The 20,617-nt window shown below is 35.4% G+C and overlaps 1 protein-coding gene and 1 pseudogene across 1 annotated transcript; both read left to right on the top strand.

Annotated features, from left to right (window-relative positions):
- The first annotated feature begins 266 nt into the window (after positions 1 to 266).
- Positions 267 to 1,633, top strand: LOC143563836 (dehydrogenase/reductase SDR family member FEY pseudogene; annotated as a pseudogene).
- Positions 1,634 to 17,857: 16,224 nt separating this feature from the next.
- Positions 17,858 to 20,301, top strand: LOC143563838 (CBL-interacting serine/threonine-protein kinase 25-like). Its single transcript, XM_077051294.1, has 2 exons — positions 17,858 to 18,159; positions 19,069 to 20,301. The coding sequence occupies exons 1-2, from the start codon at positions 17,976 to 17,978 to the stop codon at positions 20,220 to 20,222; spliced, it is 1,338 nt and encodes a 445-aa protein (XP_076907409.1). The 5' UTR covers positions 17,858 to 17,975; the 3' UTR covers positions 20,223 to 20,301.
- Positions 20,302 to 20,617: the final 316 nt, after the last annotated feature.

The raw sequence follows: 20,617 nt of genomic DNA, 5'->3' as shown, positions 1-20,617 counted from the left end.
GATTTATTAAAGGGAAACATGGGTTAGATACAGATATGCATAACAGAACTATGATGCATGAAGCTTGGGTTGCATGATATAAGGTCCCGTATTACTCGTATATAATTAGCACACTACCTTGAATGATACATTCATAAGAAGATACAAGACTATATACATGCATATTGTGATATTGATCTTTTATGTTACATACAAGGTGTTCCTTTAAAATTTTATGAATTCAGTTTCATTAGTCTAGTCTAATTAATTACTTATGGTATAAACAGATGGAACCACCAAAGCAGAATAAGGTGCAGTTGGGTTGGCTAGAATGGCTCAAAGGATGGTACTATTTGGTTCTAGAGACACTCTTTGAGAAATACTGGTCAAGACATTTACCAAAGTCACTCCCTCTACCTTCCCTCAAAGGTAAAAACATAATTGTCACCGGTTCCACAAGTGGAATTGGACTTGAAATAGCCCGACAACTAGCAGAAGCCGGTGCAAGCGTTGTTATGGCGGTTAGAAACACCAATTCAGCTAATAAATTGGTCAAGAAATGGAAAAAGGAATTTAAAAAAGACAAACCTAAGAAAACTCTAAAGATTGAGGTCATGGAACTTAACCTGAGTTCATTCGAATCCATAGCAAGGTTCGCAGACGCGTGGAATACTAAAAACAAGCCTTTGAATATTCTTATCAACAACGCGGGTATCTTCTCAATGGGAAAGGCTCAAATGTTTACAGCTGATGGATATGAAATGCACATGCAAGTTAACTTCTTGGCACCAGCTTTGCTCTCATTGTTACTTTTACCGTCTTTAAAAGCCGGTGCTCCAAGCAGAATTGTGAATGTGAACTCGCTAACGCACGGCATTGGTTTTGTGGACACAAGAGATATGAACTTTGATAGAGAAATAGCCAAGTTTACCAGTTTAAGAATACTCAAGCAGCAAACTAGCTCAAATCATGTTTAACAATGTTCTTCAACAAAGCATTCCAAAAGATGTTAAAATTAATGTGGTGTGTGTGGACCCCGGGAGTGTTCGTACCAACGTTGCCAGGGATCTCCCGAGAACAGTTCAAGTTTTGTTTCGAACAATGCTTACGTTTATGTATACAGCTCGAGAAGGTTCGAGAAGTGTGTTGTATGCAGCTGTTAATAATGAGATTTGGGAGTACTGTGAGAAGTTGAAAGAAGAAGAATATCCTGTTTGTGCTTATGTGGCTTGCAACTGTAAGACTATGACTCCTAGCAAAGAAGCATGGAATTTGGAGATTTCGCGGTATATGTGGCAGAGGGTACTTGATAATATCGGCTTTCCGAATGATGCTGTGGCTCTACTTTTATCCGGCAAGGAAATTAATTGGGAATATTCGGGTTTCGTTATGAAGATCTCCGGGTGATCATGACTGTTGAAGTAAGTACATACATGCTAGAAAGTACTTTTATCCCTTTGGATTCATACCTCATTGTTTACATGTTACTATTTTAGAGACTACAAAACATATATACATAACTGCATTCTAATATTCTATGCAAGTTTGAAATAATTAAGCCCAATAATCGAATCATAGGTCCAGTAAGGTCCATATTACTAATATTGAATTGCCTTATCAAGAAAGCACACATGATACATTTATAAAAAGATATGAGACTGTATACATGCACATATATATTTTATGTTACATACAAGGTGTTCGCAAACAGGTTCGGGTTGTAAACTGGACTGCTTTAGTCAACTGGTTTGGTTTATAAACCGGTTTAGTAGAAAATATAATTGAACCTATTAAATAAGTTTGGGTTAGGTTCTAAATCAGTTTGCGGCAAAAGGACAGGTTTTGGGAAAAAGTCGGATCGGTTTTTAAACAGGTTTGAATCTCCCAATTGCGAGCTAGCAAGGTCGGCCATGAGCCAAGGAAAGGTGGTCAATGGACCTAGGCCCGAAAATATTAAGAAATATGTGTTTTTTAATGTTTAAATTCAATTTCTCGAACTTATTTAAGCCTATTTTTATAATCAAAAACTTTTTGCATTACCCAAATCATAACTAGTTAGCCCATTAAAAAATTAATTATTTAAACCCAACAAAAAGCTCTTAGACTCAAGACCCAAAAAAAATTTCGCCTGCAGCTAATTTTTTTTTAATGATTCTCGAAGACGGCCCTATGAACTAGTACACGCATCTCGAAGAATCATAACCAGTTAGCCCATTAAAAAATTAATTATTTAAACCCAATAAAAAGCTCTTAGACTCAAGAACCCAAAAAATTTTCTTCTGCTGCTAAATTTTTTTCATTATTCTTGAAGACGGCCCTACGAACTAGTACACGCATCAACAGGTTGGGTCGGTTTGGAAACCGGTGGGTGTTATTTTAGTCGATTTGTATACGGTTTACGGGTCCGGAACCGGTTATTTTAACACCTCCAAGACGAAATATCCCAATCCCACATTTGTCGCAAAATGAATATTGATAATGAACTGGGCCCTACTGGTTTATAATACTAACACACGTCTAAGAAAAAGCTTTTACCAAACCCATTTGTATTTGTCAATCCTTTTTTGGTTAATATAGACAAATCAAAAAAGGAGAATAAGTGTGCGGAATATTCCGTGACGTTGATGTTTTAACTTTAACATTAGTGCTAGTCAAACGGATAAGTGCCTAAGTGGATAGAAGTGAATATTAGAGTGATTAGATGAAGACAAAAAGGATTACAACATTTTGATAAGATTAAAGGGTTAGTCAAGATTATCTAGTTAGCAACTTGATAATGGTAACGATAAACACACGCCTCTTTTGATATTTTCTATATTAAGAGTTGTGTAGATTATATATAGAAAAAGTAATACATTACATAAAAACAATAATTATGTCTAAATCAATGTTAGAGGACACAAAAATAGAGAATTCAGTAGCGGTCCGTGGGGTTTTGATCCGTGAAATGTGGGAGCGTCACCCCACCCACACCCACACTTTGAAACAAAGAGAGATAAAATGGGAGTGGGGACGATTGTGTATGCTCTTATAACAGTAAAAATTAACCGTTGTTTACGCTCGCTATAGAATTTTTTAAATAATTAAGTTTTGTGTTACATAAAATTGCCCCCACTCATTTCATGTTACTATCTTATTATTGTCCCACTATTATACAGTATTACGTAATTAATAAGATAAATTTTTTAGATTCTCTTTATAGAGTACTATAGTAGTGTAGTTATCCATTTGCATATTATATAAACAAGGATGAAGGATCAATGTGATATATTATAAACAAGGATGAAGGATCAATGTATGCTCAATGTTATAAACGAAAAATGTTTATTTGTAATAAAATGATTTTTATTTAACCATTTTTTTCTTATAATTATAAATAAGGTCAGATATACATTATTAATAAAATGATTATTAATAATGGAATTATGGACATGAAATCTCTGTAAACACAATATTAAATTGCACCATAAACGTTGTATGTATATGAACTAAACACATCCTTTTATTTTCAATATTTTTCTTTTCTATTAATCTTCTTTTCTATAAAGCTTTATACACCCTTAATAAATTAAATACATTCTTAAACACTTCTCTCTTACACACTATACAGTATACATTGCCCTCATGGTTATGGTCTAGAGGACGTATTAAATCTCAAATATGACTTAATATGATCATCAAGAGTCAAGACGACAATACTAGCTACAATTTGTAGCAAACGTTCACCAAACAACACACTCTTATTTCACATCGGCATGCACAAAGTAATAACCATATTCATGCGGTGCAAACCTCAATTCAGATTCTTTTTTTTATATATATACTAGGTTAGTTACCCGTGTAGCACACGGGTTAAAATAAATAAATTTATTTAAATAATAACACAATGTAAAATACAAAAAATATTATAAAGATATATTATATGGTAAAATAGATTACACAATACATAATATGGAAATAAATAGTTGTTACAAAATTCATAAATTTCAAAATATTTCTTTGTACACAGTATTTGTAGTTTTATTTGTAACTTTATTTTATATATCAAAACTTAATAGTTTCACTTTGTTTCTGCTTTAAACTCTAAATAATCCAACATATAACTGACCATAAGCTAAAATAAATTGTCTAAAGATTGAACTTAGTTTTTATTAATCGTCATTGTAAAACATAAATAAAGTGAAATTTCATTCTTTGTTGTGTGTGGAGGACCGCATTTTGGGGACCTCCAGTGGAGGTTGGCTTCCTTCCCTATGCGTTGCGGAGGCTTAGGAATTTTCTCGGCTGAGGATGTCTCCGCATATGCATTTGTGGCTTCCAGGTCTTAGTCGTGGAAATTGCAGGACCACGTCCTGCGAAACGCTGGTGTTACGGGGGTAGATCCTGACTACTCTTTTGCACTTGGTAATATTGGAACAACTCTCCCGAACCTTGATATAGGCGGTTTTACTGATAAGGAGACCGCCCCCAAGAAACCTCAACAAACCTTGGCGAGTGCTCTTTATGGTAAACACGTACATGATTTGGAGGAGCGATTCGATATGACCCCGAGACAAAAGGCAGTTTAAGCTTGTCTCAAGGGGGCTCATGCCCAGGATTTTTTGACTGTTGTGCCCATTGAAGGTATTGGCCAACGGATGTCGGCAGTTGAATACAGAGTCATCCTTAAATACCGGCTTATGATTCCCCTTTTCCCTCCAGATGAATTATGCCCCATTTGTAAAAAAGCTTGTTTGGATAGATTCGGTGAGCATGCCCTCCACTGTAAGGAATTGCCGGGATTCAAGTATCGTCATGACTGGGTTAGAGATGTGTTATGGGATGTGCTTAGACGTGCCGGGATCTCAGCCAAGAAAGAGGCACCTGTTAACTTTTTGACTGATCCGCGTGAGGGAAAATTTACCCTGCGTCCTGCGGATATTCTTGTGTTTGGCTGGGCAGGGGGTAAGCATGCGTGTGTTGACCTCATTGGGGTGTACCCGTTGGTGGGGCTGGGAGACAGTGGCTTCCTACCAGGACAGGCGGTTTTGAGAGCGGAGTCTAGGAAGGTTGCTAAGCATGAGACATCGTGTTTGGAGAATCAGCACGTGTTCATTCCAATTACCTTCGACACTTTTTGATCCCTAGCTCCCGAGGCGGTTCGCTTCTTGGAGCGGGTGCAAAAGGTGGTCCATAGTGTCTCGCAGAGCCCGAGGAACCAATGATTTATATTTAGTAGAATAGGCTTTGCGATTCAAAAGGGGATAGCGGCGCAGCTTGTTGCTCGCTTACCCATTATCCAGATGTAGTTCGGTTTGTGTTATATATAAAAGGATCAATATTTTCACCTGAAAAAAAAAATTCTTTGAAATTGATTATTGTATCTAAAGGTGTAGGATTTTTTTTTACGAATAAAAGTATGTGTTACAATATTACTTCTGAATATGATTTCGGCTTTTATAGCACGACTATCATATTGTATTTTCATATGTAGTTTAGTTTCATTGCATAGACCAATTTTGTAGTTTTTTTATTTTAAGTAACATCACTTCAATATAGGATTTATGACTAACATATGTGACAACCTTATATTTTGAGGCCATTTAAAACATCAGAAAACTAATACCCTTTCTTGTAGCGTATCATCCTACTGAAAAATGGTAATATTTTCATCTCCTGGAAACACGGATAACAAACGTTTGCTAATTTTTTGAACAACCTCATTTTTTGGTGCAAGTACAACTCATTCACTAAAGAATTCTACATTTTTGAAAACTTCAATAATAAAAGGATATACAAAGTCAATTTGTCATCTGATTAAGAGTTTGCTAATGTCTAACATTTGTATTCCAAAGATAAGAAGTTGTCTTATCTACCTAGAAACCAAAACATGTAGTTTAGTGTTTATATTTTTTGTGAATTTTTATGATGGTGAACTTAACATAAACGATAAGTTGATTAAATAATCAATTAAAAAATGAAGTTGTAATTGGTTACTTTTTAAACCAACCCGTGACCGAACTCATTCTAATTATAAACTGTTTTGACCTTAACCATGTTTGATACATTAACCAGTTAAAGAAACCGGCTCGTTTAAACAAACATAAACACTGAGAATACATCAATAGTGAATTTGTCTTTTAAGGTTTTGAAAGAAAAAACTTGTAATTTAGTAAACAATCATATATATTTAGTAAGTAAAAGTTTATTGAAATTTTAAATTTAAGTTAATCTTATCTCTTCATCCAATAAAATCATTTATTATAAAACATTAATATTAATTAACTAATAAATAATATATTTAAAACATTAATTTTTGCAATCATTATTCAAAATCAATGTGAAAATTGGTTACTTATAAAAACTAATATCAATAACCAATACAATAAATTTATATAAAAAAATAATATATTTATGCTGGTATTTGATTTTTTAAAATCAAGAAAAAAATTATTAAAAAGAGAAAAATGAAAGATTAAAAAGTTAAAAAAATGAAATAGAAAACTATTAATAAGAAAGAGAAATGTATTTAATATGAGAGAGATGAGGGAACATTTGATGAGGAATATTTTAGTGATGACATGTGACATTAGAAAACTTTATTTATTATACAGTATAGATTTTTTAAAAGAAGAAGAAGAAGAATGTAAAGCATGTTTCAAAATCTTCAACCCGTCACACTTATACAGTTATACGCACGTGTAGTACATAAACATATAGTCAATAATGACAACAAATGAATATAAGTACTTAAATATATATCTATCATCTATGATATGAAACCAAGTGCATAAGGAGACTGGAGACACACCCTGATTAAACTGTTTTTTTTTTCGAACGGTGACTTTTACAGTTAAGTTATTTTACTGCGCAAACACGTCGCGCTCCGTCACCCCACTCAGGCCAACTATGTTGACATGATCGTGATCTACTCAGGCCAACTAGGTTTCATATCTTTTGTTTTTCTTTTTCTTATTTTTACGTTAACTAATATTCTAATGCAAAACAAAATATTTAATAAATAGAAATAATAATTTATAACAATTAGTTAATGATCAAAAATAATAAAGTGGTGAGTAAAACTATTGCACAAATAAAAAAAGCCCCACGTGACAATCACAACCTTTTTGTTATATTTTGTCATAGACCACTATTAATGTTCAGATATCTTGTCGATTAGGGTATTAAGGGTGTAGAGAGTTATGCAGAATATGAAGAAAAATAGACTAATGAGCGAGTGTCATGTAAAAAATATAGAGTTATTTAAGATCTATTAGAATTGAACATAGATTAATGAAGCTTTTGAGATTTCTAAAATACACCAATCTTAACGCACGCCCTTAAACCATTTGCGTAATAACATTGATATTTAAAACGGTTTACGAAAACCAAGTTGTTGGCGACGTTTTGCCGATATTTGCCGTGCCAAACCAAGGGATACCCAAATAGTTCCCCCAAGACCGTTAATATTATTAGAAGTTACATGTTAAGGAAAGCTCAAACTAAATAATTCAATTTCGTGATGTGTGCTTGGTATGGGCACATAAAGTTATGGCATAGCATAGAGATTGATGTATAATACTTAATTATAATATGAAATCAGAAATTCAGTATTTGAGTTTTCTTAATAAAATATAAAATATTAACTAATAATAGTCAGAAAAAACAAAAACCAAAGCCTAATTACTGATACCAACTATGACCTTAACTTTTAAATGGGATGAAACCTATAAGGGTGTGTACTGTGTGGGAATATGGGGCGATATTGGACGAATTTTTGGAGGAACACCCCCCCCCCTCCCCCGGCGATAATTTGGCGAAAATGGGCGGGGGCGGCAAATTATTGTCGCCTGCGAAGATGGAAAGAAAATAATATAATAATAATAATGCCGTTGGGTAACGGCTATATATAAAAAAAAATTAATTTAAAAACTTAATATATATATCAAACTTTATCTAACCATTTTCACCTCATACACAAACACAAACATAAAAATACCAATCATTTTTATTATTTTCATACTTCTTCAAACTCAATGAGTTCCCCGGATTCCACGAACTCTGCCGAGATTTTGGATCAATTAATAAACGAGAGTCGAAGAATTCATAAGATTCATCGACAAGTGGCGGAAGAGCATTTAGAGGTCACGAAAGCGGTTCGGGCCGTCGTCAATAACATGGTGTCCGGCTCCGCTCCATCTACGGCACCACGTAGACGGTCATATATCCTTGGGGACCGTACGCAAGCGAACGCTCGTTTGATGAAGGACTACTTCGTCGACACACCTACATTTAACGACGCTATGTTTCGACGTCGTTTTCGGATGTCCAGGCGTTTATTTTTACGCATCGTTGGAGATATGGAGCGAGAGTATGAGTATTTTCAACAGAAACCCGATACAAGAGGATATTTAGGATTCTCCGCCATCCAAAAATGTACTTCGGCTATACGCATCCTTGCATACGGCAACACGACCGATATCAATGACGATTATTTAAAGATGGCTGAGAAAACAACGAGAGATGCGTTGGAGAATTTTTGCATCGGTAATATTTAAATTGTTTGTATTAACTATTGTTTTTAATATAAATATTGTTTAATAATTTATTTGTATATGGATAATACAATTATACTCTCGTCGTTATTTGAGGATTCCTACTTCAAACGACCTGACTCGCATATATGATGTACACGAAAGCTAACATTCTTTTCCAGGCATGATCGGGAGTATAGATTGCATGCATTGGGAGTGGGCCAACTGTCCAACCGCATGGCGAGGTCAATACACTCGTGGTGACCATGGAGTGCCAACGGTTAGTCTTCAAGCATTTGTTCACACGACCTCTGGATTTGGTCAGCCTTCTTCGGCTCAGTCGGGTCCAACAACGGCATAAACGTTCTCAACGCGTCACCCGTGTTAGAGTATTATATCAGCCATAGCATACCGGTCTTACCGTTTTATGCCAATGATACCTTCTATCATCACGGATACTATTTGGGAGATGGGATATATCCAGAGTACTCGATCATCGTCAAGACGTTTCAAGACCCTATCGAAGAAAAAAGAGATTATTTTAAGAAGCAAGAGTCCGCGAGAAAGAATATCGAGAGGTGTTTCGGGGTTCTAAAAAAACGTTGGCATTATGTGAAAAACCCTTGTCGTGTATGGACTTTGGCAAAAATGAGCGATGCCATGTATACGTGTATCATATTGCATAATATGATTTTAGAAGATGAGGGAAAAGCAATATGTCAACACTATATACCAGGAAGCGTTCCAGAACAGTTCCCTAAACCAACCCAAGACCAACGAAGGTATAACATTCACCAGCTCACATCAAGTGATATACATAACCAATTGAAGGCGGATTTGGTTCAACACGTGTGGGATAATCGTCCCGTTGAGGAGGAGGACGAAGACGAGTACGAGGACGAAGACGAGGAGGAGGACGATGACGAGGACGGGGACGAAGAAGAAGATGAAGACGAATAGATTAGTTTTTTTATAGAAATTTTTATGTGTATTATTATTTTTGTGACATCCTCAAATTCGAGTCTTGAGTTGTTTTCGTTTTGTAAACTTTTATTACGTGAACCCGACTCAACATTTTTAGAACATTATTTATTTATTATATAATATTATATTATATATTTCGATCACCAATAAATCGATGTTTTGTCATATTATAGTGTCGTTGAGAAAACACAGAGGGTTTAATCTAATTTTCGTAAACTCGTTATAACTTTGAAAACCTTTAAACTCATATTAAACATTTATTGAAACTTGAGGGGCCACTTTGGAAAATATGTATATATATAAACAACAAACATAACTTAACCCTAACATCTTATACATACTAAGCCCAGCGCCACCACCATTGAGCCGTTTTCCGGCGACGGCGGTCCGGCAAGCCCCGAGCTCCGGCCGTCTTCCCTCCCTCGTTTCTCCGACCATCTCAGCCGCAAACCACCACCCGCAGCCACCACCAACCTCGCCACTCCACCTCCTGCCGATTTTCCGGCCACCATCTCCGACGATATTCCGGCGACACCCCACCACCTCCACTGTCCCACCACCTCCACTGTCGCACCACCTCGCATTGCATCACCACCATCTCAGCCCCCCTCAACCCGACACCACCACACCCTTTCCCTCGTTTTTCCGGCGACCGTAAAAACCGAGCCGTGCTCTCCCTCTCCATCAACCGATCGCTACTCCCCCTTTATTTTCGACATAAAATCCGGCCACTGTTTGCATCACTGGCAACCGTTCCGGTGGCAGCAGACGGCGGCGCTGGTTCAGGGCGGTAGCTCTCAGCGACGCGGTCGCGTGGATATATTATTTGCTTGATTTTGAGCTCGTATGGCCAAGTTGTGAGCAAAACAAGAAAGGGCTCGTTTTCCGGCTGACGGTTCGTATCTCCAGCTGACTGTTTGGTTTTCCGGCGATGGTGAAGGTGATTTCCAGTGACGAAAACAGGTATAAATAGTGGAGTTCAATGAGAAGAATGCGTGGATATCTTATTTGCCTTAATCGGAGTTCGTTTGTTATGGTTTCGAGCTATCCGACTATTTTTTTTAAGTATTTTAAAGTTTATAAAACTTATAGAAATTTATATTAAATTTAAATAAACTTTTTCGTATTCAAACCGAACATCATTATAACCTTTTTTCTCGGCTCGACTCGTTAAACTAATTTTATCTCTCTCTCTATATATATATAAATAAATATTTATACAATGTTTAATAAATACGTTTTAATTAACTAAAAATCATAATAAATATTAAAAATAGTTTCTAATAAACTTATAAAAACTGACACTTTTATGTCGATCTCGTTTCAAGGTTTTCGTGTTTATGTATGTATATATATGTATATATATCTATATATATATATGTATGTATGTATATATCGTAAATATATAAATAACGAACTCTAACTTATTTAAACCCGACACCATCTTTTGGGTAAAGTTGTTTTTATAAAAGATGTACATTTTCGCATGATAAACGTAAGCCTTAAATCAAAATCTGTAAATTTGGAGCTTTCGGTGGTCAAATCGATCCCGGCCCGTTAAGGGGCATTTTAGTCAATTTTGGAATAATACGAATACTCTATCTTCTGGTTAGAACTAGCTTTCGGACCAGAAGACTTTTCTGTTCGTCATAATATTTTGAGTGTAGTGGTCAGAGCCCGACTCCAGACTCGCAGTTCGGATTCTGAACAGTACCGCGATATGTATTGGTATTATTATATTCATTTTCTTGGAAACAATAAAACGACTTTACTTGAGATTTCATTTTCAATGTTATTCTTATATTTTCAATGAACATATAAAACGCGAGTTACATATTTGGACATTAATTCGAGTCTCACGATTTTTGCGATTTTTCTTTTCATTTAACTAGATGTTTCGATGGTAACTTCATGCACATGAGATTTCATTTTGGTGTTTTGATTTGACCGAATCCAAGTTATTCGATAACAATGTGTAATACTTTCAAAACCTTAACTTCGCCAAAATCTCGTTTATCTTTTTGAACGATATTGTCATGATTACGTTATTTACATTTGAGCATTTATGTAAACACGATTTTATGCATTATTCTATATCACTTCATCTAATCTATTAACGGCCTATGTGTGGCTGTCTACAAGTTTTGGCACTATTAGAAACCGTTATTATAATAACGATTATATAAATGGTTTCACAATAGTGGCCGTATTCACGTTTTATCACATTTCATCGATTGTTTTGGTTGTTACTCAACACTATTTTAGTTATATTTATGCACGTATGCGTCACCCCAAAGAAACTCACCTCATTCTCATGTTATCACATTTAATGTAATCATATCCTCAAATACTTATAACCTCAAGTTTGTTCGCGTATGAAACTCATTGTACGACATAATTGTTAATTGTAACGCTGTTTACCTCGACCTCATGCACTCACTTATTGGGCTCCTCATTTACATCTATCGGATATTTTTTTTACACTTATCGGATTTTTATACTAGTCTAGTGACCCAACTTTAAACCATGAATTCTAATGATTTACTTATTCCATCACGCTGAAGACGTTTAACTTCAAATCTCGTTTCATAGTGCTTACCCTAGAATCTATATTATTCGATCGTCTTTACTTAATTTAAGCCGAATTGTTATTTTCGCCTTGATTTATATTCTGATACTGTAAATTGTTTTATCTATGTATCCCATTTTCCTACTTTTTGAAAAGTCTATCCCGAAATTTTCAACCGCTAGTACTGTTTTGTCAATATTGATAAAATTCAACAAATTAATTTACGCATCTATTATTTAAAGATTTCAAAATAAATATGTCTTTTAAACCACACAATGAAACGAACCATGTGGACCATACGACGATCTAAATAATTATGGGTGCACACTTAATTATCGAAATCCCCGTATGGAAGCCATAGTAAGTACACTTGTGTGCGATAACTCAGACCCGAGGATGATGGCAGGAAAACGATGGGAATGCGAATCGTGATAAAGGCATAATGGATACGCCGCTGGTACTTCCTATATATAAGTGCCTTTATCATGTTTCTCATTTGTAGCGTTTTTCGAGTCATCCAAGGATTTGACGTCATTCTTTTGTCAAAAGTTTTTCTTGTAAATTGTTTTACTAAAGACAATATTCGTTAATAATTGCTTTTCTTTAAGTTTATTTCAATTTCGGGCCGAAATTTCTAAAAAGTTGGGGATACTGTGACATCCGTCAAATTCGAGTCTTGAGTTGTTTTCGTTTTATAAACTTTTATTACGTGAACCCGACTCAACATTTTTAGAACATTATTTATTTATTATATAATATTATATTATATATTTCGATCACCAATAAATCGATATTTTGTCATATTAAACATAGAGGGTTTAATCTAATTTTCGTAAACTCATTATAACTTTGAAAACCTTTAAACTCATATTAAACATTTATTGAAACTTGAGGGGCCACTTTTGAAAATATGTATATATATAAACAACAAACATAACCTAACCCTAACATCTTATACATACTAAGCCCAGCCGCCACCACCATTGAGCCGTTTTCCGGCGAAGGCGGTCCGGCAAGCCCCGAGCTCCGGCAGTCTTCCCTCCCTCGTTTCTCCGACCATCTCAGCCGCAAACCACCACCCGCAGCCACCACCACCAACCTCGCCACTCCACCTCCTGCCGATTTTCCGGCTACCATCTCCGACGATATTTCGGCGACACCCCACCACCTCCACTGTCCCACCACCTCCACTGTCGCACCACCTCGCATTGCATCACCACCATCTCAGCCCCCCTCAACCCGACACCACCACACCCTTTCCCTCGTTTTTCCGGCGACCGTAAAAACCGAGCCGTGCTCTCCCTCTCCATCAACCGATCGCTACTCCCCCTTTCATTTTCGACATAAAAACCGGCCACTGTTTGCATCACTGGCAACCGTTCCGGTGGCAGCAGACGGCGGCGCTGGTTAAGGGCAGTAGCTCTCAGCGACGCGGTCGCGTAGATATATTATTTGCTTGATTTCGAGCTCGTATGGCCAAGTTGTGAGCAAAACAAGAAAGGGCTCGTATTCCGGCTGACGGTTCGTATCTCCAGCTGACTGTTTGGTTTTCCGGCGATGGTGAAGGTGATTTCCAGTGACGAAAACAGGTATAAATAGTGGAGTTCAATGAGACGAATGCGTGGATATCTTATTTGCCTTAATCGGAGTTCGTTTGTTATGGTTTCGAGCTATCCGACTATTTTTTTTAAGTATTTTAAAGTTTATAAAACTTATAGAAATTTATATTAAATTTAAATAAACTTTTTCGTATTAAAACCGAACATCATTATAACCTGTTTTCTCGGCTCGACTCGTTAAACTAATTTTATCTCTCTCTCTATATATATAAATATATATTTATACAATGTTTAATAAATACGTTTTAATTAACTAAAAATCATAATAAATATTAAAAATAGTTTCTAATAAACTTATAAAAACCGACACTTTTATCTTGATCTCGTTTCAAGGTTTTCGTGTTTATGTATGTATATATGTATATATCTATATATATATGTGTATGTATGTATATATCGTAAATATATAAATAACGAACTCTAACTTATTTAAACCCGATACCATCTTTTGGGTAAAGTTGTTTTCATAAAAGATGTACATTTTCGTATGATAAACGTAAGCCTTAAATCAAAATCTATAAATTTGGAGCTTTCGGTGGTCAAATCGATCCCGGCCCGTTAAGGGGCATTTTAGTCAATTTTGAATAATTCGAATACTCTATTTTCTGGTTAGAACTAGCTTTCGGACCAGAAGACTTTTCTGTTCGTCATAATACTTTGAGTGTAGTGGTCAGAGCCCGACTCCAGACTCGCAGTTCGGATTCTGAACAGTATCAGCTCGCTTAAACATTGTTTATTTCATAACTCAAATTCTAGACATCCGTTAGACCTGATTCCAGCGGCAACGTTCTCGCTTTTAATTGTATATTATTCCCTCAAAGTTTCAGGTTTATTTATTTTCTGACCAGTCAGCTCGCTTAACCGCATCCTTAAATTTCTCGTTAACTTTATTATTGCAAGGTGAGTAACTTCATACCCCGTTTTCTATCTTTTATTTTGGGGATGACATTTCATACATATCAAACTAAATGCTTTATTTACTTGAGTCTTAAACCCACAAACGTGATTGTATACTTGACTTAATAATTACTCGATTTGGTGTTCTATGCTTATTTGCCTATGTGTTTACAGCTTTTGGATGGTGGAACTATAAATCCTATACCATTTGGCAATGGCAAGGTGTCGTTAACGTAATGCAATTAACGATAACTATAAAATCCTAGACTACTTGGCAACCCCTTGTAGCTAGGTGGTGCTAATGTAAGCTTATTAGCAATTGTCAATAAAATCCTAGACTAATTGCCAATAGCTAGGTGTCGCTAACTTGTTTAGCGATAACTATTTTATGCAGATTTATAGCTCTTATTTATTGTTTTGTGTACTAGTTTTGTGGCTTTTCATACTATATACTATTGTTGCTCAAACTTACGAATTCACCAACCTTTGTGTTGACAAACTTTATTTTATGAAATGTTACAGGTTAGACTATTGTTGACTCGAGGACTTGACGAAAACGTTACCAAGACTATTAGGATATTAGTAAAACGAACAATATATTTGCTACTTGTATTCAACTTGGTTGTGTGAATGAGATGTGTTGTTTATTGATGTGTTGAACTAAAACGAGTTGAATAAATATTGTCACTTTAAATAGTGTCTTGTGTATTTGTCCAATCACGTTGCACCCCGGCATGTTCCGCCGCCTTTGGTCGGGGTGTGACAATTTGGTGTGTTTTTTTATTATAATTTATTTTTATTACTCGTGTATTTTTTTAAGTTTATGTATTTTGTTGTATTTATTTTTTAATTTTAATACATTTTTATTTAATTATTTAAATAAATTGGTTTTTATTTAATTAGTTTAATTATAAAAAGAAATTAATAAAAAAAGACACTGTGGGCCCAACTTGTAGCCCCTACACCATTACACCCAAAAACAAATTTTCACTCCATACTGACTGAGCGCCACGTGTTAAAATTCGCCCACAATTGTAGCCCCTCCACTACACATAGCCTAAATAAACCAAACATGAACCTAACATAGGGGCCAGCTAACCGATTATACATTTATACCATACAATGGTTATATGCCCCACACACCAATCTTACTTAATTAACAAACACCACGTTATACCCTATTTTAATTATGATTACCAATCTTGGGTTAATTAACCATACAAAGGTAGACTTGCTAAGTGCTAACTTTATATGTACATCAGGGCCGGTTTCGAAAAGCCAAAAATTTTATGAGCAAGGCAAAAAAATTATTAGGTCTCAAGTAAAATGAGTATTTTGTTAGTTTTAAACAATTAAATTTTTAAATGGCCATACTTGGTTATGATTTGATTTGTATAAAAAAGTTTTATATAAAAATAAGCTTAAACATATTACAAATGGGACTAGAAACCACAATATCTTGGTTGAGAGTCTTTACTACTAAGCCAAACTAATTGTTATGTAATTGGTGTAAACATTAAATATACGTCTTGTTATTCATAAAAACACATATATTTAAAAAAAAAATTCGGGTCTAATGGGGTGTCGGGCCATAGGCCATCGACCACCCCGCCCTCCCTAAAGGCCGGCCCTTATGTACATATATTCAAACAATTATGTATGTAACAAAACTCGTTGTCTTGCGGCCGTGCAAGGACACTAATTTGGTAGGTATCGGTTAGGTTCGCAATGGTAACGACGATAAACCCGAAAAGTAAACACGTAGAATAAGACTGAAACCTGTGTAGCTTATGATTAAAAAAACATTTAAAATGAGTTGTTGTCAATGCAAATTCGGTCATGGTTTATGGCGTCAGAACTAAACCAAAAGGTAGATTAGTCAAAATCAAAATACAACAGATTAACATATTTCAAAAGAAAAAAACCCGTGGCAAGCGGAAAAAAAAAACTAGCAGGCCCATAAAAATAACATAAGAAATTACAAAAAAAATGGTGGCGCAAGTCAATTTGGGCCGCCACTAGAACCAATTAGATTATTTTGCCGCCAGCCATGGTTAATTACTTTCATTTTTTTATTTAACAGTTATTTGAATCACTGATGAATCAGTGACCCTCTTAATCATCTTAATTCCACATAAAGAAAAACTCATCATATATTAGAACACTATTTGATACAACATATAATTCCCTACTTTATTTCTATTTTTAGCGGGACTTTAACTTAAGACCCTTATTTTTTTTAAATGAAGTCTTTGATGACTTATCCACCTGTGATTATTTACATATAATATAATTAAATTTTATGAATTTAAAACAAACAAGTTGTTTACTTAAACAAACTTGTTAAAAAAATCATTATTCTCGACAAGCTAAACAAAACTTAGACCATCTTCATTGGATGGTTTATAGGTGGTTCAAACCAACTTAAAAACCAAAAAATCAATGAAGGACTTGGTTTAAACCAAAAATAACTTTTTAAGTTTGGTTTTTTAAACCACCAAAAACCATCCATTCTGGGTCCCCTATATCTTTCACCCCATATATGTGTAATATATATATATTACACATATTTATATTTATAAAATTTACAAAAATATTATACTTATATACAATTTTTTTATACTTGTTTTAAAATTATGTATTTTTTTGTTTGTCTATTTTTTACGTAACAGCAAGTTTAACGGCTATTTTTTTAACGATTTTATTATCTATTTTACAACGCTTAATTCGAATAAATAAAAACATTACAAGAGGTCCTAGAAAAAGGTTATAAGAAGTCCTAGACATTACAAAGAGTCCTCTTTCATTTTGTTGTAGTAATTGTCATTTTAAATTATGTATTTTTTTGTTTATCTATTTGTTATATTTTAGTTCATCTATTTTTTATTAAAATTTTATTATATTGCTATTTATTTAAATAGAAATGAAATATTTAATAGTATTGTGAAATTCTTATTTAAAATAAATGCAAAAGTAAGTGATGATGTAAAAATGTAAAGACGATTTGAAAATGTGTATTGTTGGAGTAAAAAAGGTGGTTTTTAAGAAAGCTGACGTGACAGTGATTTAGTCTTATGAAAGTAATCAATTAGGTATCTCAGTTGGCAAAATATTTTCATCACACAACACAGTGGCACACACCCATTGGCCAAAACACTTCAATAATGCAGATACATGAAAACAATGGATTCGGCCGCTCCTTGAATATGAAGAAAACCACGACCTCCAATCACCACCTCACAAGCCCAATACTGTAGGCCCATTTATCACACTTTATATAATAATAATAATAACCCCCATTTATGAGGTGCCTCAATATTCCACAGACAATAAACTCCATCATATTATTATTAGTCATGAAGAAGATTATTATTATTATTAGTCTATGTTGAAATAAAAAATATAGAGTAAAAGATGGAAGATTGTGGTGAGAACTGCCACGTCAGCACCGGTGGTCGGAGCATAATATTTGGCAAGTATGAGATGGGTAGGATGTTGGGACAAGGAACGTTTGCTAAAGTGTATTATGCAAAAGATATTGTGACTTCAGAAAGTGTGGCAGTTAAAGTTATTAAGAAAGACCAAGTTCGGAAAGAAGGTACGGTTATCTGTTATCTAATCTCACACCGTTTCAAACCGCCGTTAAAACTTAAAAGTTTTAAAACTGTTTTTGTCACGGCCTATCTGACCAAATGGTCAGAACGGCCGTCAGAGTGTTTTGTGGACGGTCATTTTTTGATGTGAAATCATAGAAAATAAGCCGAGCCGTGCCGCTCTCTAGTTACTCGTGATCGGATCAATAAAACACTCGAAACAAACCGAGTTTTTTCGATCCCGAGCCATGATTGAGCCTCGAATAAAGCTTGTCTAGTAATCGATCATGATCTCGAGCCTTGAATGGGAGGCTTGTATATAAGCTGGTCAAGTCTTAACGAGTCTTGTGTATTTTTTTTTAACTTTTACCTCTTTTGGAGTTCTGTGTATTAATTTCATACCGAGATTTGGCTCGTTTAAGGTAGTAGACGAGCTTGAGCATAGATTTGGCTCGTTTAAGGTCTTACACGAGCTCGAGCCAACCTTGGGCTCGTTTAAAGTTTTTCTTACAATATGTAAAAATAATTAAAAATGTATTTAATAAAATAATTTACCGACAGTGGCGAAACTTGGACGAAAACGTCGAAGTGGCCGGAATCAACACATATAAAAATTTTCATAAAAACGGGTGCCGGACACAAAAAATTTCCAGACGAAAACGGATAAATTTACCCGTATAAAAATTTTCAAACGAAAACACGTAAATTTACTATTGTGAAAAAAAAAAATCCAGTGGTGACTAGTGACACCCCGGGTCCTACATATGCTTTGCAAATGTTGACAGGTAAAAGAGCTTGAAATGAATCGAGATCTAGCCTAGTCCAACTAGGGCTCACTTATAGATAATGTATTAATTATTGTGTTGTGACAAAGTGACATCAATAATTAACATATTTTTGTTACATATTTTCAGGTTTGATGGATCAAATAACTCGTGAAATATCCGTCATGAGACTTGTTAGACATCCAAACGTTGTCGAACTAAAAGAAGTCATGGCAACGAAAACCAAAATATTTTTCGTAATGGAATACGTGACCGGCGGCGAGTTATTCGCTAAAGTTTTAAAAGGAAGACTGAAAGAAGACGTTGCTAGAAAATATTTCCAACAATTAATAAGCGCGGTCGACTTTTGCCACAGTCGCGGTGTCTCACACCGCGACTTAAAGCCCGAAAATCTTCTCCTAGACGAGAACGAGAATTTAAAAGTGTCTGATTTCGGGTTATCATCATTACCCGAGCATTTAAGAAATGACGGGTTGTTACACACCCAGTGTGGGACGCCTGCGTATGTCGCACCCGAAGTGATTAGGCGCAAAGGGTACGACGGTGCAAAGGCGGATATTTGGTCTTGTGGGGTCATATTATATGTTTTGTTAGCTGGGTTTTTACCTTTTCAAGATGAGAACTTAATGCACATGTATAGAAAGATTTTTAAGGCGGAGTATAAGTACCCGCCTTGGTTTTCAGCTGACGCGCGTCGGCTGATTTCCAAAATATTAGTTGTGGACCCCGCGTGTCGGATCACAATCCCGGCGATCATGCGGTCGCCGTGGTTTTTAAAAGGGTATCAACGGCCACTCGCGTTTTCAGTTAAGGAAACAGATGAGTGTGGACCCGAAACGGATTTATGTCAACTCACAAAGTCGTCGAAGTCATCTCCGCGGTTTTACAATGCATTCGAGTTCATTTCCTCGATGTCTTCCGGTTTTGATCTATCAAACATGTTTGAAAGTAAACAAAAACCGGGTTCCTTGTTTACGACTAGATGCCCCGCGTCAACGATCCTCAACAAGCTAGAATCGGTTGCGAAAAAATTGAATTTCAAGGTTTTTAACTCTAAGCAAAATGATTATAAAGTAAAGATGCAAGGGATGTCCGAGGGACGAAAAGGGAAGTTGTCGATGACGGTTGAGGTGTTTGAGGTGGCGCCGGAGGTGGCGGTTGTCGAGTTTTCGAAGTCCGCCGGCGATACATTGGAATATAAGAAGTTTTGTGAGGAGGATGTAAGACCAGCCTTGAAAGATATTGTATGGAAATGGCAAGGTGAAGATAATAGTTGTAACTAGTTAACATTTGAGGTTTTGATAGTAGTTGTGGAGTCTGCCTATGTACAAAAAGTTTTGTGTTTAAAGGAAAGTTTAAATTTTATAACATAGCAAATAAATTGATTTTGGATATATAACAAGTTTATTCAAAAAAAAAAATTTGTACTCTTAGAGCTTATATTATCATTGTAACAATGCATTTCTTATAATTATATTTGCCACTAAATTTTTCCTTAAAATCTAAATGTGATAGACTAGAGTACACGTCAACTTGTCGAAGATGGTCGTCAAAAGAAGTTGGTTCTTCCATTGAAATGCGCGGTAAATACAAACTCGGAAGTCAACTAGTAGAGGCTGGAAAGCTGACGAGGACGTACCAAGGTCAAACAACGTGTCTTGTTTGTATGAGAGCCCCG

This window comes from Bidens hawaiensis, unplaced genomic scaffold (assembly GCF_021521415.1).
Source record: "Bidens hawaiensis isolate Kalapana, Puna unplaced genomic scaffold, B.hawaiensis_p1.1 tig00021536_1, whole genome shotgun sequence".
Lineage (NCBI taxonomy): Eukaryota > Viridiplantae > Streptophyta > Magnoliopsida > Asterales > Asteraceae > Bidens > Bidens hawaiensis.
This window is presented reverse-complemented; position numbering and strand designations above follow the sequence as displayed.